Raw genomic sequence first — 14,925 nt, 5'->3', positions numbered from 1 at the left:
TTGATATAAATCTAGCAGAGCAATGAATGGGGAGATCCCTGGATCCATGTGAGGTACAGGGCTGGTTCTAGCTTTGTTCGAAAGAGATTGTCATGTGCTATCTGATGTCTGATTTCCATTTTTTACATTAGTCATGGAATAACCTCTATAATTTTTGGGTAGAAATCTAGTAGATGTGAATAAGGGCTCATTCAGACGGCCATATGCTGTCCGCAAAAACGGATTGCTTTCCGTTTTTTTTGCTGATCCATAGACTTCAATAGGGCCATGTCCTGATTTTCACTGACAAGAATACGACGTTTCATTTTTTTGCTGAGTTGTGCAATGGAAGAAAAGGGCCCCTTAGAAATGAATGGGACAGCATCTAATCCGCAAATATAAAAGGAACTGCATTTTTGCGGACAGCATAGGGCCGTCTGAATGAGCCTTAATGTGTATGAAACTTTTTAATGTATCATATAGGAGGGAGTGGTATTGTTGACTTCCAGCTTCTTCATAAGTCACTAGAAGATGTGTCTAGTGGACAACAGCAAATGCAGGAGAGTTTCTTTCCATCACTGTGTCTATGGAACTGCATGCGGTGAGAAGGGAGGGGAAGCAGAAGTCAGAAGACATCTCACTGGTCCAGAACACAAAGCACAGCGCTACCAACTTTCTATGAAGAGAAATTCCACTCCGCAAGAATGGGCAGAGAGAATATGCATTTTCATTGGCATACAGAGGGTTAGGAAGAGACATGAAAAACAGAGGATAGAGACATGGGGGGGATTTATCAAAAATGGTGCAAAGCAAGCATGCTCAACCTGCGACCCTCCAGCTGTTGCAACACCACAACTCCCAGCATGCCCCGAACAGCCTACAGCTATCAGCCTACAGCAGGGCATTGTGGGAGTTGTAGTTTTACAACAGCTGGAGGGCCGCAGGTTGTAAAGGAATACTAGCTCACTTTTCAGAGCTCCTTTGGAAAATGAAAGATGCAATCTTATTGGATGCTATGCGCCAGTTTTTCTTTAACCAGTTTCAATAAATCTCACCCATAGTTTCTAGCTGAAGTATAGTTCATATATGTCTACAGCTGCCTAAAGCACAATGTAATCCAGAATAATACATACACTTTAAATAACCTAAAACCTAGTGAAGAAAACAATACAAAGCAACCTACAGAATAGCAGCCCACATAAAAACTAAGAATAAAGTATAGAGGTATCAAGTCTTGATGTGCAAATCACTAAAGGGGTTGTCTCACTTCAGCAAATGGCATTTATCATGTAGAGAAAGTTAATACAAGGCACTTACTAATGTACTGTGATTGTCCATATTGCCTCCTTTGCTGGCTGGATTCATTTTTCCATCACATTATACACTGCCTGTATCCAGGGGTTACGACCACCCTGCAATCCAGCAGTGGTGGATGTGCTTGCACATTACAGGAAAAGGTGGCAGCCTCTCCGGTGGCCGGAACCACAGGAGTGCGTACAGGCCAGTGCTTTCTCCTCTAGTGTGCAAGGATTGCAGAGTGGTCGTAACCCTGGAAACGAGCCGTGTATAATGTAAGGGAAAATGAATCCAGCCAGCATAGGAGACAATATGGACAATCACAATGCATTAGTAAGTGTCTTGTATTAACTTTCCCTACATGATAAATTTTTTTTTACATAACAACACATAATGCAAACTGGCAGAATTTATCCATGAGCTGAAAATAAAACTATATACCCAATGACACAACCATAACTGCTACTCCTGGAACATATCTTTATGATCTATCAGAGTATACAGTAAGTCGATAAATTACAGGAAAGAACGTGTTCCGTTTTAGCATATAGCCTTTCAAACATAAATGACTAGCTTGCAGTGTCCAAAAGTGACTCAAGAAATGGAAACAAAAATAAAATACTATTATCATTGTTGACCGCCAGGTGGGAACAGATAATATCCATTATATATATGAAACTATGTAGGAAAAAATATATAGGAAAAAATGTAGGAAATATATCCTGAATATTTAGTGTACACAAAACTGTATAGCAGTAGGAAAGAAATTCCCTGTTTGCTATACTTTCAACATTTTAAAAACAACCTTCATACAATCAGTAATGGCATTTTGTTGTACAAGATTCATGAAGAACCATGATAACTGAAGGCAGGATAGATCATTAGTAACTGATTGGTGGGGGACCGACTCCCAGCACCCTCCTGTCCATCAGCTGTTTGAAGAGGCTGCAGTGCTCGGGTGAGTGCTGCAGCCTCCTTGCACAGCACCGTCCATTGGATAGTATAATACCTGAACCCCATTCACATGAATGGGACTGAGGGGCACCTAGGCCATGTGACCAAAAAAACATGCCATCATTTGCCTAAGAAGAGCCACAGCGCTAACTGGAGAAATACTGTCTCTTAAAGAGACTGATTGGCTGGGGTGCCGGGAGTTGAACCCCCCCCCAATCAGATACCGATAACCTAACCTGATGATAGGTAATCAGTATTAAACATTTAGAAAACCCCTTTAAATGAAAAGGTTAGATCTGTGATATAGGAGAGGTGATAAATGCATGATTAGTGGGGGCCATTCTACTGGAACCCCCACCAAGTATCTCAAGTATCCAATCTGGAGTTGTCATGCATGTGATCTGCCACTTCTTTCAAAGTCTAGATGGCTGACGGTGATAGCAGAATACAGAGCTTGTCTATTTCCATCAGTTCCACAGAGACTGAACGGAGTGGCAATGCACACACATGACCACTGCTTTATTTAACTCTTAGACGGCGGCAGGAAATCCCTGTTTTAATGATCATGGGGGTCACAGCAGAGTGCCCCCAGCAATCATACACTTACAGTTGAAACCAGAATATCTGACATGAAATCAGAATAAACCTTTCCTATTTTTAGTCAATTAGGATTACCATACATATTATTATTTGCCAAATGCCAGAATAATGAGAGAGAGAGAATGTTTTAAGGCATTTTTATTACTTTCTGCAAAGTCAAAAGTTTACATACATTTCATTATTATTTGTTACCATTGCCCTTAAACTGTATGACTTGGGTGAAACGTTTTGGATATCCTTCCACAAGCTTCTCACAATAGTTGGTCGGAATTTGGGCCCATTTCTCCTGACAAAACTGGTGTAACTGAGCCATGTTTGTTGGTCGCCTTGCTCGCACCTGCCTTTTCAGCTTTGCCTATAAATTTTTAATAGGATTGAGATCAGGGCTTTGTGATGGCCACCCCAAAACATTGACTTTGTCATCCTTAAGCCCTGTTGTAACCAGTATGGCAGTATGCTTCGGGTTATTGTCTATTTGTAAGACCCATTTCCGCCCAAACTTTAACTTCCTGGCTGATGTCTTGAGATGTTGCTTCAGTATTTCCACATAATCTTCTTTCCTCATGAGGCCATCTATTTTGTGAAGTGCACCAGTCCCTCCTGCAGCAAAACAACCCCACAACATGATGCTGCCACCCCCGTGTTTCACAGTTGGGATGGTGTTCTTAGGCTTCCAAGCTTCTCCCTTTTTCCTCCAAACATAACGATGGTCATTAAGGCCAAAAAGTTAAATTTTAGTTTCGTCAGACCACAGGACATGTCTCCAAAAATGTAGGTCTTTGTTCCCGTGTGCATATGCGAACATTAATCTGGCTTTTTTAAGTTTCTTTGGAGTAATGGCTTCTTCCTGGCAGAGTGGCCTTTCAGCCCATGTTGATACAGTACTTGTTTATACAGATGAACGAGGCACCTTCAGGCATCTTGAAATAGCACCCAAGGTTGAGCCAGACTTGTGCAAAACATCCTCTCTCTCCTTATTCTGGTATTTGGCAAATAATAATAATTATGATATTCCTAATTGACCAAAAACAGGAAATGTTTATTCTGATTTCATGTCAGATATTGAGAAAAACATGCATATGTGTCTTTTTATATAGTGTATGTAGACTTCTGGTTTCAACTGTATAAATGCTTTTCATGGAATAAAGGCTCCCATACAAATTAGTCTAAAGTAGATCAAAATGGACAATTTCAACTAAAATCATAGTTTGTTGGGTAAAATTTAACAATGAACCATTGTTTACCCAACAATAGACCATCATCATCATCTGGGGAAAAAAAAGGTCTGCCATGTTGGAAATTTTTGGTTGATAGGCAAAAGATCTTTCTTTGAAAGAATGTTCCCGGGAAGATTATTTGTCCTTCATCCAGGTGTCAATGAACCTCTATGGACAGTATGAATAACTGTAATGGCCAAAGTAATGGCCAGAATTGTTCAGAATTAGTTCATATGTTTTGTATTTAAACTCTTCTGTAGGTCACATGTGGTTATATAATAAATGAACATAATACTTTACTACTTACTGAACTTTGTTTCTGCATCTGTTGTCTTATCCGCATCTGCACATCATTATCCTCATCTTCTGTCTTCATGCGTTGGGTGTACAGCTCTATTTGTCGTATCACATGTTCAGACGTATCCTTTAAATCCTTCAGCTTCAACTCTAACAGATTAGAATTCTGCCTTTTAAAAGGAATATGCAATATTATAAATATTCCCATCAATATAAAGTTTATATTCTGAAGAACATGGTTTTTCAAATTTTTCGGTCACATGTCTATTTCTGAGTAATGATAAATACTGGTCTATAGCTTTATATAATGGTGGTTTGGACTTATTTTCTAATCATTTACCTTTGTGGCATATTGATAGAGTTTGCCATAAATTTATGATTGACTTGCAGGATAACAGGCCGAACTGGATGGACAAATGTCTTTTTTCGGCCTTATGTACTATGTTACTATGGAGGGTCCAACTGCTGTGACTGAGTACTAAAACAAAGGTTCTTCCAAGTGCTGTGACCTTTCAGCTCCTATTTGCTGTGGTTGTCTTTACACAAGACACCGGGTCCGACCCTCCATCAATCATAAAGCTGGCCACTTTCTGGCTACTTGTGACCAATGTGTAGGTAAGATGACTATATGCCACTTATTGATATATATTTTGTGGATATTCTATGCTATTTGCTATACTTTATAAATAGAGTTGAGCGAACCTGCCTTCGGGTTCGGGGTCTAAGTGAATTACAAGTGTATGGCTAGCAACGAGGGTTCCGTTCTGCTGGCCATACACTTGTATTTTGATGGCATGCAAAACGGAATGCCTCTAAAGGCTTTCCGTTTGGCATGCTAGCATTGAAATACTTTATGGATTCAGTGAGAACGGAATCCATCACTTAATTCACTTAAACCCCGAGCCCAAACCCAAACTCGAACCTGCCAAAAGGCAGGTTCGCTCAACTCTATTCATAAGCCATGTCCCCTTGTTGGGCAAATCTTCTGTGCTGTTTGCATACAGTTCCTGTCCATAAGACGGCCGCTGATGGAGGGTCATGTGACCAGACACATCACTCAGCCTCCTCCATTCACCTGCACTAAACTCCCAACAGTGCAAGTGCAGAAGACAGGTGCAGTGTTTTTGAATGGAGGGAACATCACATGGACGTCATTTGCCTGGTCACGTGACCCTCCATCAGCAGCCGTTTTATAGACAGGACCTCTATGTCAACAGCGCACAAGACTTGGCAAACAAGGTAGCATCTGTCATGAAATATAGAAAAGGGCACAGAATTTCAACAAAGACTATTAGTAAGTGCCATATAATCATTTTACAAACACATTGGTGAACAGTAACCAGAAAGTGGCCAACCTCTTTAAGGCAATATAATAAAATTCGGTCTGTAAGTGTTGACACCAAGGACAGGGCTTAAAAGCAGGGCCACCTAAACCATAGGGCAAATGGAGGAGATGCACTGGGCCCCATGGAGGCAGCACCATTTTGAACAATGTTTACATCCTCTGGACACAAACACAGTGAAAATTTGGAGAAGGGTAGTATCATTTACCCCTTCTTATACACTGCGAGCAGTGTTGGGAAAGACTTGAGACCCAGCAGCCAGTCCCAAATTCCTTCCGTGTGAAGAGATGTCTAAGGCCAGCAGAAAGTCCCAAACAGGGAAGAGGAGGCAGAAAGAGGGACCTGTTTGGAGGGGGGGACACAGACAAATAAAATGGTTAAGCACTGTCTTGCAGTGAAAGATAGGGAGTCCTATGAGGAGCAGAGCGAGAGGAGAGAGAAAGCAAGCAGCTCCCCATCCGAAGAGTTGGAGCATAAGGCCTCTTTCACATGAGCGTGTCCGGATTAGGTCCGGATGCGTCCCGGTGTATTGCGGCAAACCCGCGCGAGTAGGTACGCAATTGCAGTCAGTTTTGACTGCGATTGCGTTCCGTTGTTCAGTTTTTATCGTGCGGGTGCAATGTGTTTTGCACGCCCGTGATAAAAACTGAATGTGGTACCCAGACCCGAACTTCTTCACAGAAGTTCAGGTTTGGGTTAGTTGTAGTGTAGATTGATATTATTTTCCCTTATAACCATGTTATAAGGGGAAATAATAGCATTCTGAATACAGAATGCATAGTACAATAGGGCTGGAGGGGTTAATTATTTTTTTTTTAACTCCCCTTAATCCACTTGTTCGCGCAGCCGGCATCTCTTCTGTCTTCATCTGTGAGCAATAGGACCTTTGATGATGTCACTGCGTTCATCACATGGTCCATCACATGATCCATCACCATGGTGATGGATCATGTGATGAGCGTAGTGATGTCATCAAAGGTACTATTGCTCACAGATGAAGACAGAAGAGATGCCGGGCTGCGCGAACAAGTGGATTAAGGTGAGTTAAATTATTATTTTTTTTTTTAACCCCTCCAGCGGTATTTTACTATGCATTCTGTATTCAGAATGCTATTATTTTCCCTTATAACCATGTTATAAGGGGAAATAATAATGATCGGGTCCCCATCCCGATCGTCACCTAGCATCCGTGCGTGAAATTCGCACCGCATCCGCACTTGCTTGCGGATGTTTGCGATTTTCACGCAACCCCATTAATTTCTATGGGGCCTGCGTCACGTGAAAAACGCACAAAGAGGAGCATGCTGCGATTTTCACGCAACGTACAAGTGATGCGTGAAAATCACTGCTCATGTGCACAGCCCCATAGAAATGAATGGTTCCGGATTCAGTGCGGGTGCAATGCGTTCACCTCACGCATCGCATCCGCGCGGAAATCTCGCCCGTGTGAAAGGGGGCCTAAGTGTTTAATATTTTTGGTGGCACAGACAGAGACTTTATCAATGTGGAGGACACAAAGGTTCATTAACTCTGTGGGACTATTATTACTATGTGAAACACAAAGGGGGCAATATTACTGCTGTGGCGAGCATTAAGAACACATTGAAAGATTCAGAACTGTGTTCCCGGCGGGAGTGGGGTAGTAGGTCAACAGCAGCACGGCTCACTTATGAGACCCATGCATTAGGCCCAACAAAGAGTTAAATGGCCCTGCTTACAAGCACTGCTGCAGTTGATGGGGCATTCTTAATTTAATTTAATTTAAAAATAAATTCTGGTGGAAAACAAGCAAGACTGCTAAATAGTTATTTTCCTGAAAAGCAGAATATTTGTCACAAAAGGTGACTGGTCGTTCCCACGGCCTGCTTGCACAGACAAGTTAATTGGGAAAAAAGTAAGACCCTCTTTTCTTAGTCTGACCTTTAATCCCTTTAAGTAAGTATTACTATGCAATGAATAGAACATTGCAAATTAAGTATTTCTGCAATATACATGCAACAAAGATATACTTTTTTTAAATGTACATTACATACGTTCCCTGCTGTTTATCCATCTGTTCTGCCTTTACAGTTGTGACCTTATTGTGAAGCAGGTGAAGTGGTCCTTGTGCTGTTCTTGTCAAATTGAATTTCTGCACTGTATTATTTCTTCTTTACCTATGTTGTTTCTATCCATTGTTCTCTGCTGCCATCTGCTGGCCGGAATTTGTATGCTGCACGCCTCGTTCGTTGTCTATAAAGTTTTATGTCTGGGCGTGGTTTTAGCAGCCTTGGGCCTGGTCACTTCCTGTAGCCTTTTTCAGTGCTGCATTCCTTTGTGACTGGAGACACACACCTTGGCTTGTGAAGGCATCAGTTTTTGACCAGCAGTTGCCTCAGCAGTTAGCCTCAGAAAAGACATCCACACCACAGCATCTACTGTATTCCTGTATTGCATCACTGTATGTCACTGCTCTGGATCAAATAAACCCCCGTTTGATTGCATCCTCATGTCTACGTCTGGATCCATCTAACCTGAGCATCTGCCGGTCCGGTCTGCTCCACTGCTTGGATACGAAGGTAGGACAGTCACAAAGTCATTATCAGTTACACCTTCAATCGCCTTCATGTGGGGACAGAACAGTCAAAAACTGCCTTAAAGCCTTATACCCCAGTCAATATCAGTCTGAACGTCCAATGCCCGGCTACAGGTTCCCTCAGAGCCCAGTGCCACACTCAGGAACCTCCCCTGCAACAGGCCCACTCCCAGCAAATCTGCCCAGCAACAGTGCACGTCCCATAAGCCCAAGGAAAGCACGGCGTGTCCGCAGTAGATATACTCTCGCCTGGAAGTCCTCCACTACTCGCCAAGCCACTTTCTACATCCTATATTAACCCTTGCTCGCATGATATAAGAACTGTTCACGCACGCGGGGCCTCCCTTAAACCAAAACCCCGCAATTCACTCAAGACACCTTGGGAAACTCATCGGGGTGCCTCATCTGAGCCGCACTGCAATTTTCAGCCCCCAATTCAAAAGTTCGATTTCTTAAAGAGACAGCGCACCTTAAATCAAAATGGCCGAAAAGGACCTCGTACAGTTCCCCAGTGATGAAACAAAGCAAATGCTACCTGATACTGATCATTATGAAGAGCTGGAGGTAGAACCCACACTTCCAGCAGACCAAGTCACGCGACCAAGGCGCTCTCTCAAACCAACAATAAAGATCACAGAAAATTATCACACCAGGAAAGATGAGCTATGTGACGACCTGGAAGATCTATGGGAGCGAGTTTCCTCCCTCATATCAGGACTTAAGTCCTCCTCAGGCGATGCCACCAGTTTACAAGTTGCCGTCGGGCGGCTGAACGCAGCCCATGAAAGATACAAGAGACTGTCCACAAGGTATATAACCTTTCTAAAAGACTCTAATATTGAAGAAGCCCCGTCAGAGTTGTGCAAGGCAGAATCAATAGACAGACAAAGAGACGCCATGGTGCTGGACGCTAAAGATAAAGTGGAACTCCGTATCTCTCATTTGCAAGAAACTAGATCACACAGATCGCATTCATCCAAACATTCCTCGCGGTCCTACAGATCATCATGCTCTAGAAGCTCCACCCTGAGCGACAGATTACTAGAGGCCCGCATAAATGCAGAGCAATCCAAAGTGAGGCGTTCCTTCACCGAAAAAGAAGTCCTTGCGAGGGCTGAAGCAGAAGCCAAGAGGGCAGAAGCGGAGGCAGAAGCCAAGAGGGCAGAAGCCAAGAGGGCAGAAGCGGAGGCAAAAGCCAAGAGGGCAGAAGCAGAAGCGGAGGCAAAAGCCAAGAGGGCAGAAGCAGAAGCAGAGGCTCTAATAAAGATCCTTGAATCAGAGAGGGAAGAGGAAATCGCATTAGCAAGAGTAAGACTACTTGAGCAAGCATTGAGCCAAGGCCCTGATTCAGTCTGCTTACCACCAGAGGAGATAGACGATCCAGCTGATCGCACCAGCGACTACATACTGAAACAGTTATCTGCACCACCCCCAGTGTGCAGTACTGTCCAAGCCAACAACACTGAAACCTCCAAGTCAGCTCTACCTGCAGTGCCAGTGACACCCACAGCACCTGAGCAATCCAATAACAGTCGCCCAGACGCACCCTCTCAAGGACAGTTATTACAGCAAGATGGCTACCAGGTGTTTCCTGGCCTACCTCCACAGCTCAAGCAGCAGTCATCAGAGTCTACAGAGGCTAGACCACAGCTCAACCCTGCAGCAACATCATTCTACCCGGAAGCATCTCACCCTTTCACGCCACGCAGCCTATACGCCCCAGGGGCATCACAAGTTGTCATGGCAACAAGCAGTGAGAAATCAGATATGTCTGAGTTTGCCAGGTTTATGGTGAGCAGAGAGCTAATTAACACCAGTCTCTCAAAATTTGATGACCGTGCGGAGAGCTATAGAGCCTGGAAGGCAACTTTCATAGCCGCCATCGCCAACCTCAACCTAACTGCAGAGCAGGAGCTCGACCTCTTGATCAACTGGCTGGGCCCAGGCTCCACAAATCGCATCAAGAGCCTTAGAACTGTCTATGTGGGACAAGCAGAAGCAGGTCTCGCTGCAGCCTGGCAGAGACTCGAACGCACCTTTGGCAGCGCAGAAGCAATAGAGAAGGCACTATTCAGGAGACTGCAGAACGTCCCCAAGATCAGTCTCAAGGATGTCCATAAGCTTCAGGATTTAAGTGATTTGCTCATGGAACTGGAGCTTGCCAAAAGAGACCCTCGTCTGTCCGGGCTGTGCTACCTGGATACAGCCCATGGGGTGAACCCAATTGTCGTGAAGTTACCATACAGCCTGCAAGAGAAGTGGGCGGCATCAGTCTCAAGGTACAAAAGAGTGCATGACGTCACTTTTCCCCCATTTATTCATTTCTGCAGATTCATCGATGAACAGTCCCAGATGAGGAATGATCCCAGCCTCGACTTCCTGGAGTTCAATACTACAGCCTCAGTGACACCATCATCAAGGTATGAAAGTATTGTACATAAACACAGAGACTTTAAGAGCAGCGTGAATGTTAGAAAGACTAACCTACCATCATCTGCAGTACCCACTGGTAGACAGTACACTACCTCATCAGGAGACAAGGCCTTCAATCGTGAATGTCCCATTCATAAAAAACCACACTCACTGAACAAATGCAGAGGATTTAGATCCAAAACAATACAGGAGCGCAGGAAAGTCCTGACCGAGCTTGGGGTATGTTTCAAGTGCTGCGCTTCATTGGAGCACATGGCTAAGGACTGCAAATCCATTATCAAGTGTGAGGAGTGTCATAGTGATAGACATGCCTCAGCTATGCACCCAACTCCACTCACAAGGGATTCACCTGCTGCCGTCACCACCAGCCCTGCTCCAAGTCATGGCGGGGAGCCCCAGAACCACGCTAACACAGCCACTGCTGTTTCCTGCTCATGCTTGGACGTATGTGGGGAGGGCCAGAGTGAGAAATATTGTGCCCGCATATGCCTAATCAAGGTCTACCCGGAGGGGCTACCAGAAAAGGCAGTAAAAATGTATGCCATCATTGACGACCAAAGCAACCGCTCCCTAGCAGGACCTAAATTCTTTGAAGCCTTTGGAATAAAGGGACCGTCAGAACCCTACATCTTAAACACATGCTCGGGTCGCATAGAGACTAGCGGCAGGAGGGCACAAGGATTCATCGCTTGTTCCGTCAGTGGAAATACAGAAATACCTCTACCGACGCTGATCGAATGCGATCAAATACCCAACCATAGGGATGAAATTCCTACCCCGGAAGCTGCATTTCACCATCCACACCTAAGGCACCTAGCCAACGTTATCCCACCTATGGACAACAACGCCGAGATTCTACTCCTGCTTGGCAGAGACAATCTAAGGGTACACAAGGTGCGTCAACAGTGTAATGGTCCCGACTATGCACCATACGCCCAGAGACTGGACTTGGGATGGGTGGTCATAGGAAATGTATGCTTGGATCAACCAAGAATCCGCTCTTTCAAAACGTACGTGCGTGGAGATGGACGCACAACTTGCATTAAGCCTTGCCCTCATCACTATGAGGTGAAAGAGAAGCCTCCAGACCTCATACAACCACCTGACGACATTCCTCCCTTCTTTGCTGACAACTTGGGAAGATTAGTCTTTCACACAAGCAAGGACGATGATAAAGTAGCTTTGTCAGTAGAGGACAGAGAATTTATCAAGATAATGGACAATGAGTTCCTTAAAGACGAAACCAATCACTGGGTTTCTCCATTACCCTTCCGAGCTACCAGGGTAAGACTCCCGAACAATAGGGAACAAGCTCTGTCTAGATTTAACTCTCTTCAGCGTACTATGAACAGTAAGCCTGAGATGAGAGAACACATCGTCGCCTTTATCGACAAAATATTCCGCAACAACCATGCAGAACCAGCTCCATCCTTAGGGAAGAACGACGAGTGCTGGTACTTGCCTTCATTTGGAGTGTATCACCCACGGAAACCTAATCAAATTAGGGTTGTTTTCGACTCAAGCGCCAAACATCAAGGTGTATCTCTTAATGATGTCCTTCTCATAGGTCCTAATCTGACGAATAACCTAGTTGGAGTGCTGATGAGGTTCAGAAAAGAGCTCGTTGCCATCACCGCCGACATTGAACAGATGTTCCACTGTTTTGTAGTCAGAGAGGACCACCGGAATTTCCTCAGGTTTCTGTGGTACAAGAATAATGACACCAACGCAGAGATGGCAGAATATCGTATGAGGGTACACGTATTTGGAAACAGCCCTTCACCTGCCGTGGCAACTTACGGCCTTCGGCGCACTGCATTAGAGGGAGAATCCAAGTACGGTAAAGATGCCAGAGACTTTGTAGAAAAGGACTTCTACGTAGACGATGGACTCAAAATCACTACCGACTGAAGAAGCGGCTATCGATCTGCTCAAAAGGACTCAAAGTATGTTGTACCAAGCTAAACTTAGACTACACAAAATTGCTTCAAACAGCCTGGCTGTTATGAGGGCCTTCGAATCAGGCGATCATGCACCAGGATTCAAGGACATTAACTTGGGACTAGACAGTCCACCTGTGCAGAGGAGCTTGGGCCTCAGATGGGATCTCTCGGCTGACTCCTTCGGTTTTCAGATAAGTTGTGCAGACAAGCCATTCACAAAGCGAGGCGTCCTATCAGTGGTAAACAGCCTATTTGATCCGCTGGGATTTGTAGCGCCCATCACCATACAAGGTAAATCTCTACTGAGACAGTTTTCTGAAACAGTCAAGGATTGGGATACCCCACTTCCCTCCGAGAAAGAGCAAAAATGGGAAGCCTGGAAGCGATCCTTGTGTGCCTTGGATGAGATCCACATCCCGAGATGCTATATTAAAACTTCACTTTCCTCTAGCATAAGGAAAGAACTCCACGTGTTCTCGGACGCCTCCACGGAGGCCATCGCAGCGGTTGCCTATCTGAAGGTGACAGAACCCAACAACCAAAATCACGTTGGGTTCGTCTTTGGTAAGGCTAAGTTAGCCCCCAAGCCCGATCATACTATTCCCAGACTGGAACTTTGTGGGACTGTGTTGGCAGTGGAGATCGCGGATTTCATACAACAAGAACTGGGTGTCGACATAGCTGAAGTCCAGTATTACACCGACAGTAAGGTCGTTTTAGGTTACATCCACAATCGGACCAAGCGATTTTATATGTACGTTAGTAACCGCATAGAGAGAATCAGGAGGTCCTCCAAACCTGAACAATGGCACTACGTACCATCCGAACTTAATCCAGCAGATCATGCCACTAGGCCTATGTCTATAGGTTCCTTTACTAACTCTACTTGGCTTACAGGTCCAGAGTTTCTGCTTGGAGAGGCGGACGAATGTGTACAGGAAGTTTTCAGCATCCAGGATCCGGATAATGATCCAGAAATCCGCGCTGAAGTTAGTGCATTAGTCACTGGAACAAAGAAAACCGCCAGCTTCGGTTGTCAGCGCTTTGAACGTTTCTCCAGTTGGATGAGACCCATCGAGAACGTCCCTGATGGGTGAACAGGACTGTATCTAGCTTCGCAGATCTTCTCCATTCCAAGTTGGAAAACAGGACTAATCTATGTTTGCATTCTAACATGTTTTTCTTTTATAGGTTGTTTATATTTTATGGACATTCGTCATAGTGAAATCCCCAAAGTGAATTTCAGACGGGGAGTGTGCTGTTCTTGTCAAATTGAATTTCTGCACTGTATTATTTCTTCTTTACCTATGTTGTTTCTATCCATTGTTCTCTGCTGCCATCTGCTGGCCGGAATTTGTATGCTGCACGCCTCGTTCGTTGTCTATAAAGTTTTATCTCTGGGAGTGGTTTTAGCAGCCTTGGGCCTGGTCACTTTCTGTAGCCTTTTTCAGTGCTGCATTCCTTTGTGACTGGAGACACACACCTTGGCTTGTGAAGGCATCAGTTTTTGACCAGCAGTAGCCTCAGCAGTTAGCCTCAGAAAAGACATCCACACCACAGCATCTACTGTATTCCTGTATTACATCACTGTATGTCACTGCTCTGGATCAAATAAACCCACGTTTGATTGCATCCTCATGTCTACGTCTGGATCCATCTAACCTGAGCATCTGCCGGTCCGGTCTGCTCCACTGCTTGGATACGAAGGTAGGACAGTCACAAAGTCATTATCAGTTACACCTTCAATCGCCTTCATGTGGGGACAGAACAGTCCTGACACCTTTCTTTCATTCATCTCTACTTCTAAATTCATAGACATATATACCTATATGTCTCTCTAGACAGTGGAGAAGGAAATAGGCGGAGGGCATTACACACCATGTACATCTCTGAGACTATAGGCTCATGCACACCAACGTATTTTCTTTCTGGTTTTTTTTGCGGACCGTATGCGGAATTAATTTCAATGGGTCCGCAAAAAAACAGAACTTAGGCTACATGCACACGACCGTATGTGTTTTGCGGTCCGCAAATTGCGGATCCGCAAGAAAAACGGATGACGTTCCGTATGGCATCTGTTTTTTCTGCGGATCCGTTTTTTTTTGAGGATCCATTGTAATAATGCCTATCCTTGTCCGCAAACTAGAAAAAAAATAGGACGTGCACAATTTTTTTTGCGGGGCAACGGAACGGACATACTGATGCGGACAGCACACATTTTTTGCAGACCCATTGAAATGAATGGGTCCGCATACTATCCGCAAAAAAAACGGAACAGACACGGAAAC

At 44.5% G+C, this 14,925-nt stretch overlaps 1 protein-coding gene across 3 annotated transcripts in view; it reads right to left on the bottom strand.

The window, feature by feature from the left end:
* The window catches only part of CCDC178 (coiled-coil domain containing 178), a 461,614-nt gene that overhangs the window by 271,357 nt on the left and 175,332 nt on the right, over positions 1–14,925 (bottom strand). For all 3 annotated transcript variants that reach the window (XM_040433387.1, XM_040433386.1, XM_040433388.1), the window contains exon 16: positions 4,354–4,513. In XM_040433387.1, the coding sequence (XP_040289321.1) occupies positions 4,354–4,513 (160 nt within the window). The remainder of the gene's footprint in view (positions 1–4,353; positions 4,514–14,925) is intronic.

The sequence above is a fragment of the Bufo bufo genome, chromosome 5, assembly GCF_905171765.1.
Source record: "Bufo bufo chromosome 5, aBufBuf1.1, whole genome shotgun sequence".
Classification (NCBI taxonomy): domain Eukaryota; kingdom Metazoa; phylum Chordata; class Amphibia; order Anura; family Bufonidae; genus Bufo; species Bufo bufo.
The sequence above is the reverse complement of the archived record's forward strand: the minus strand, read 5'-3'. Positions and strand labels throughout refer to the sequence as shown.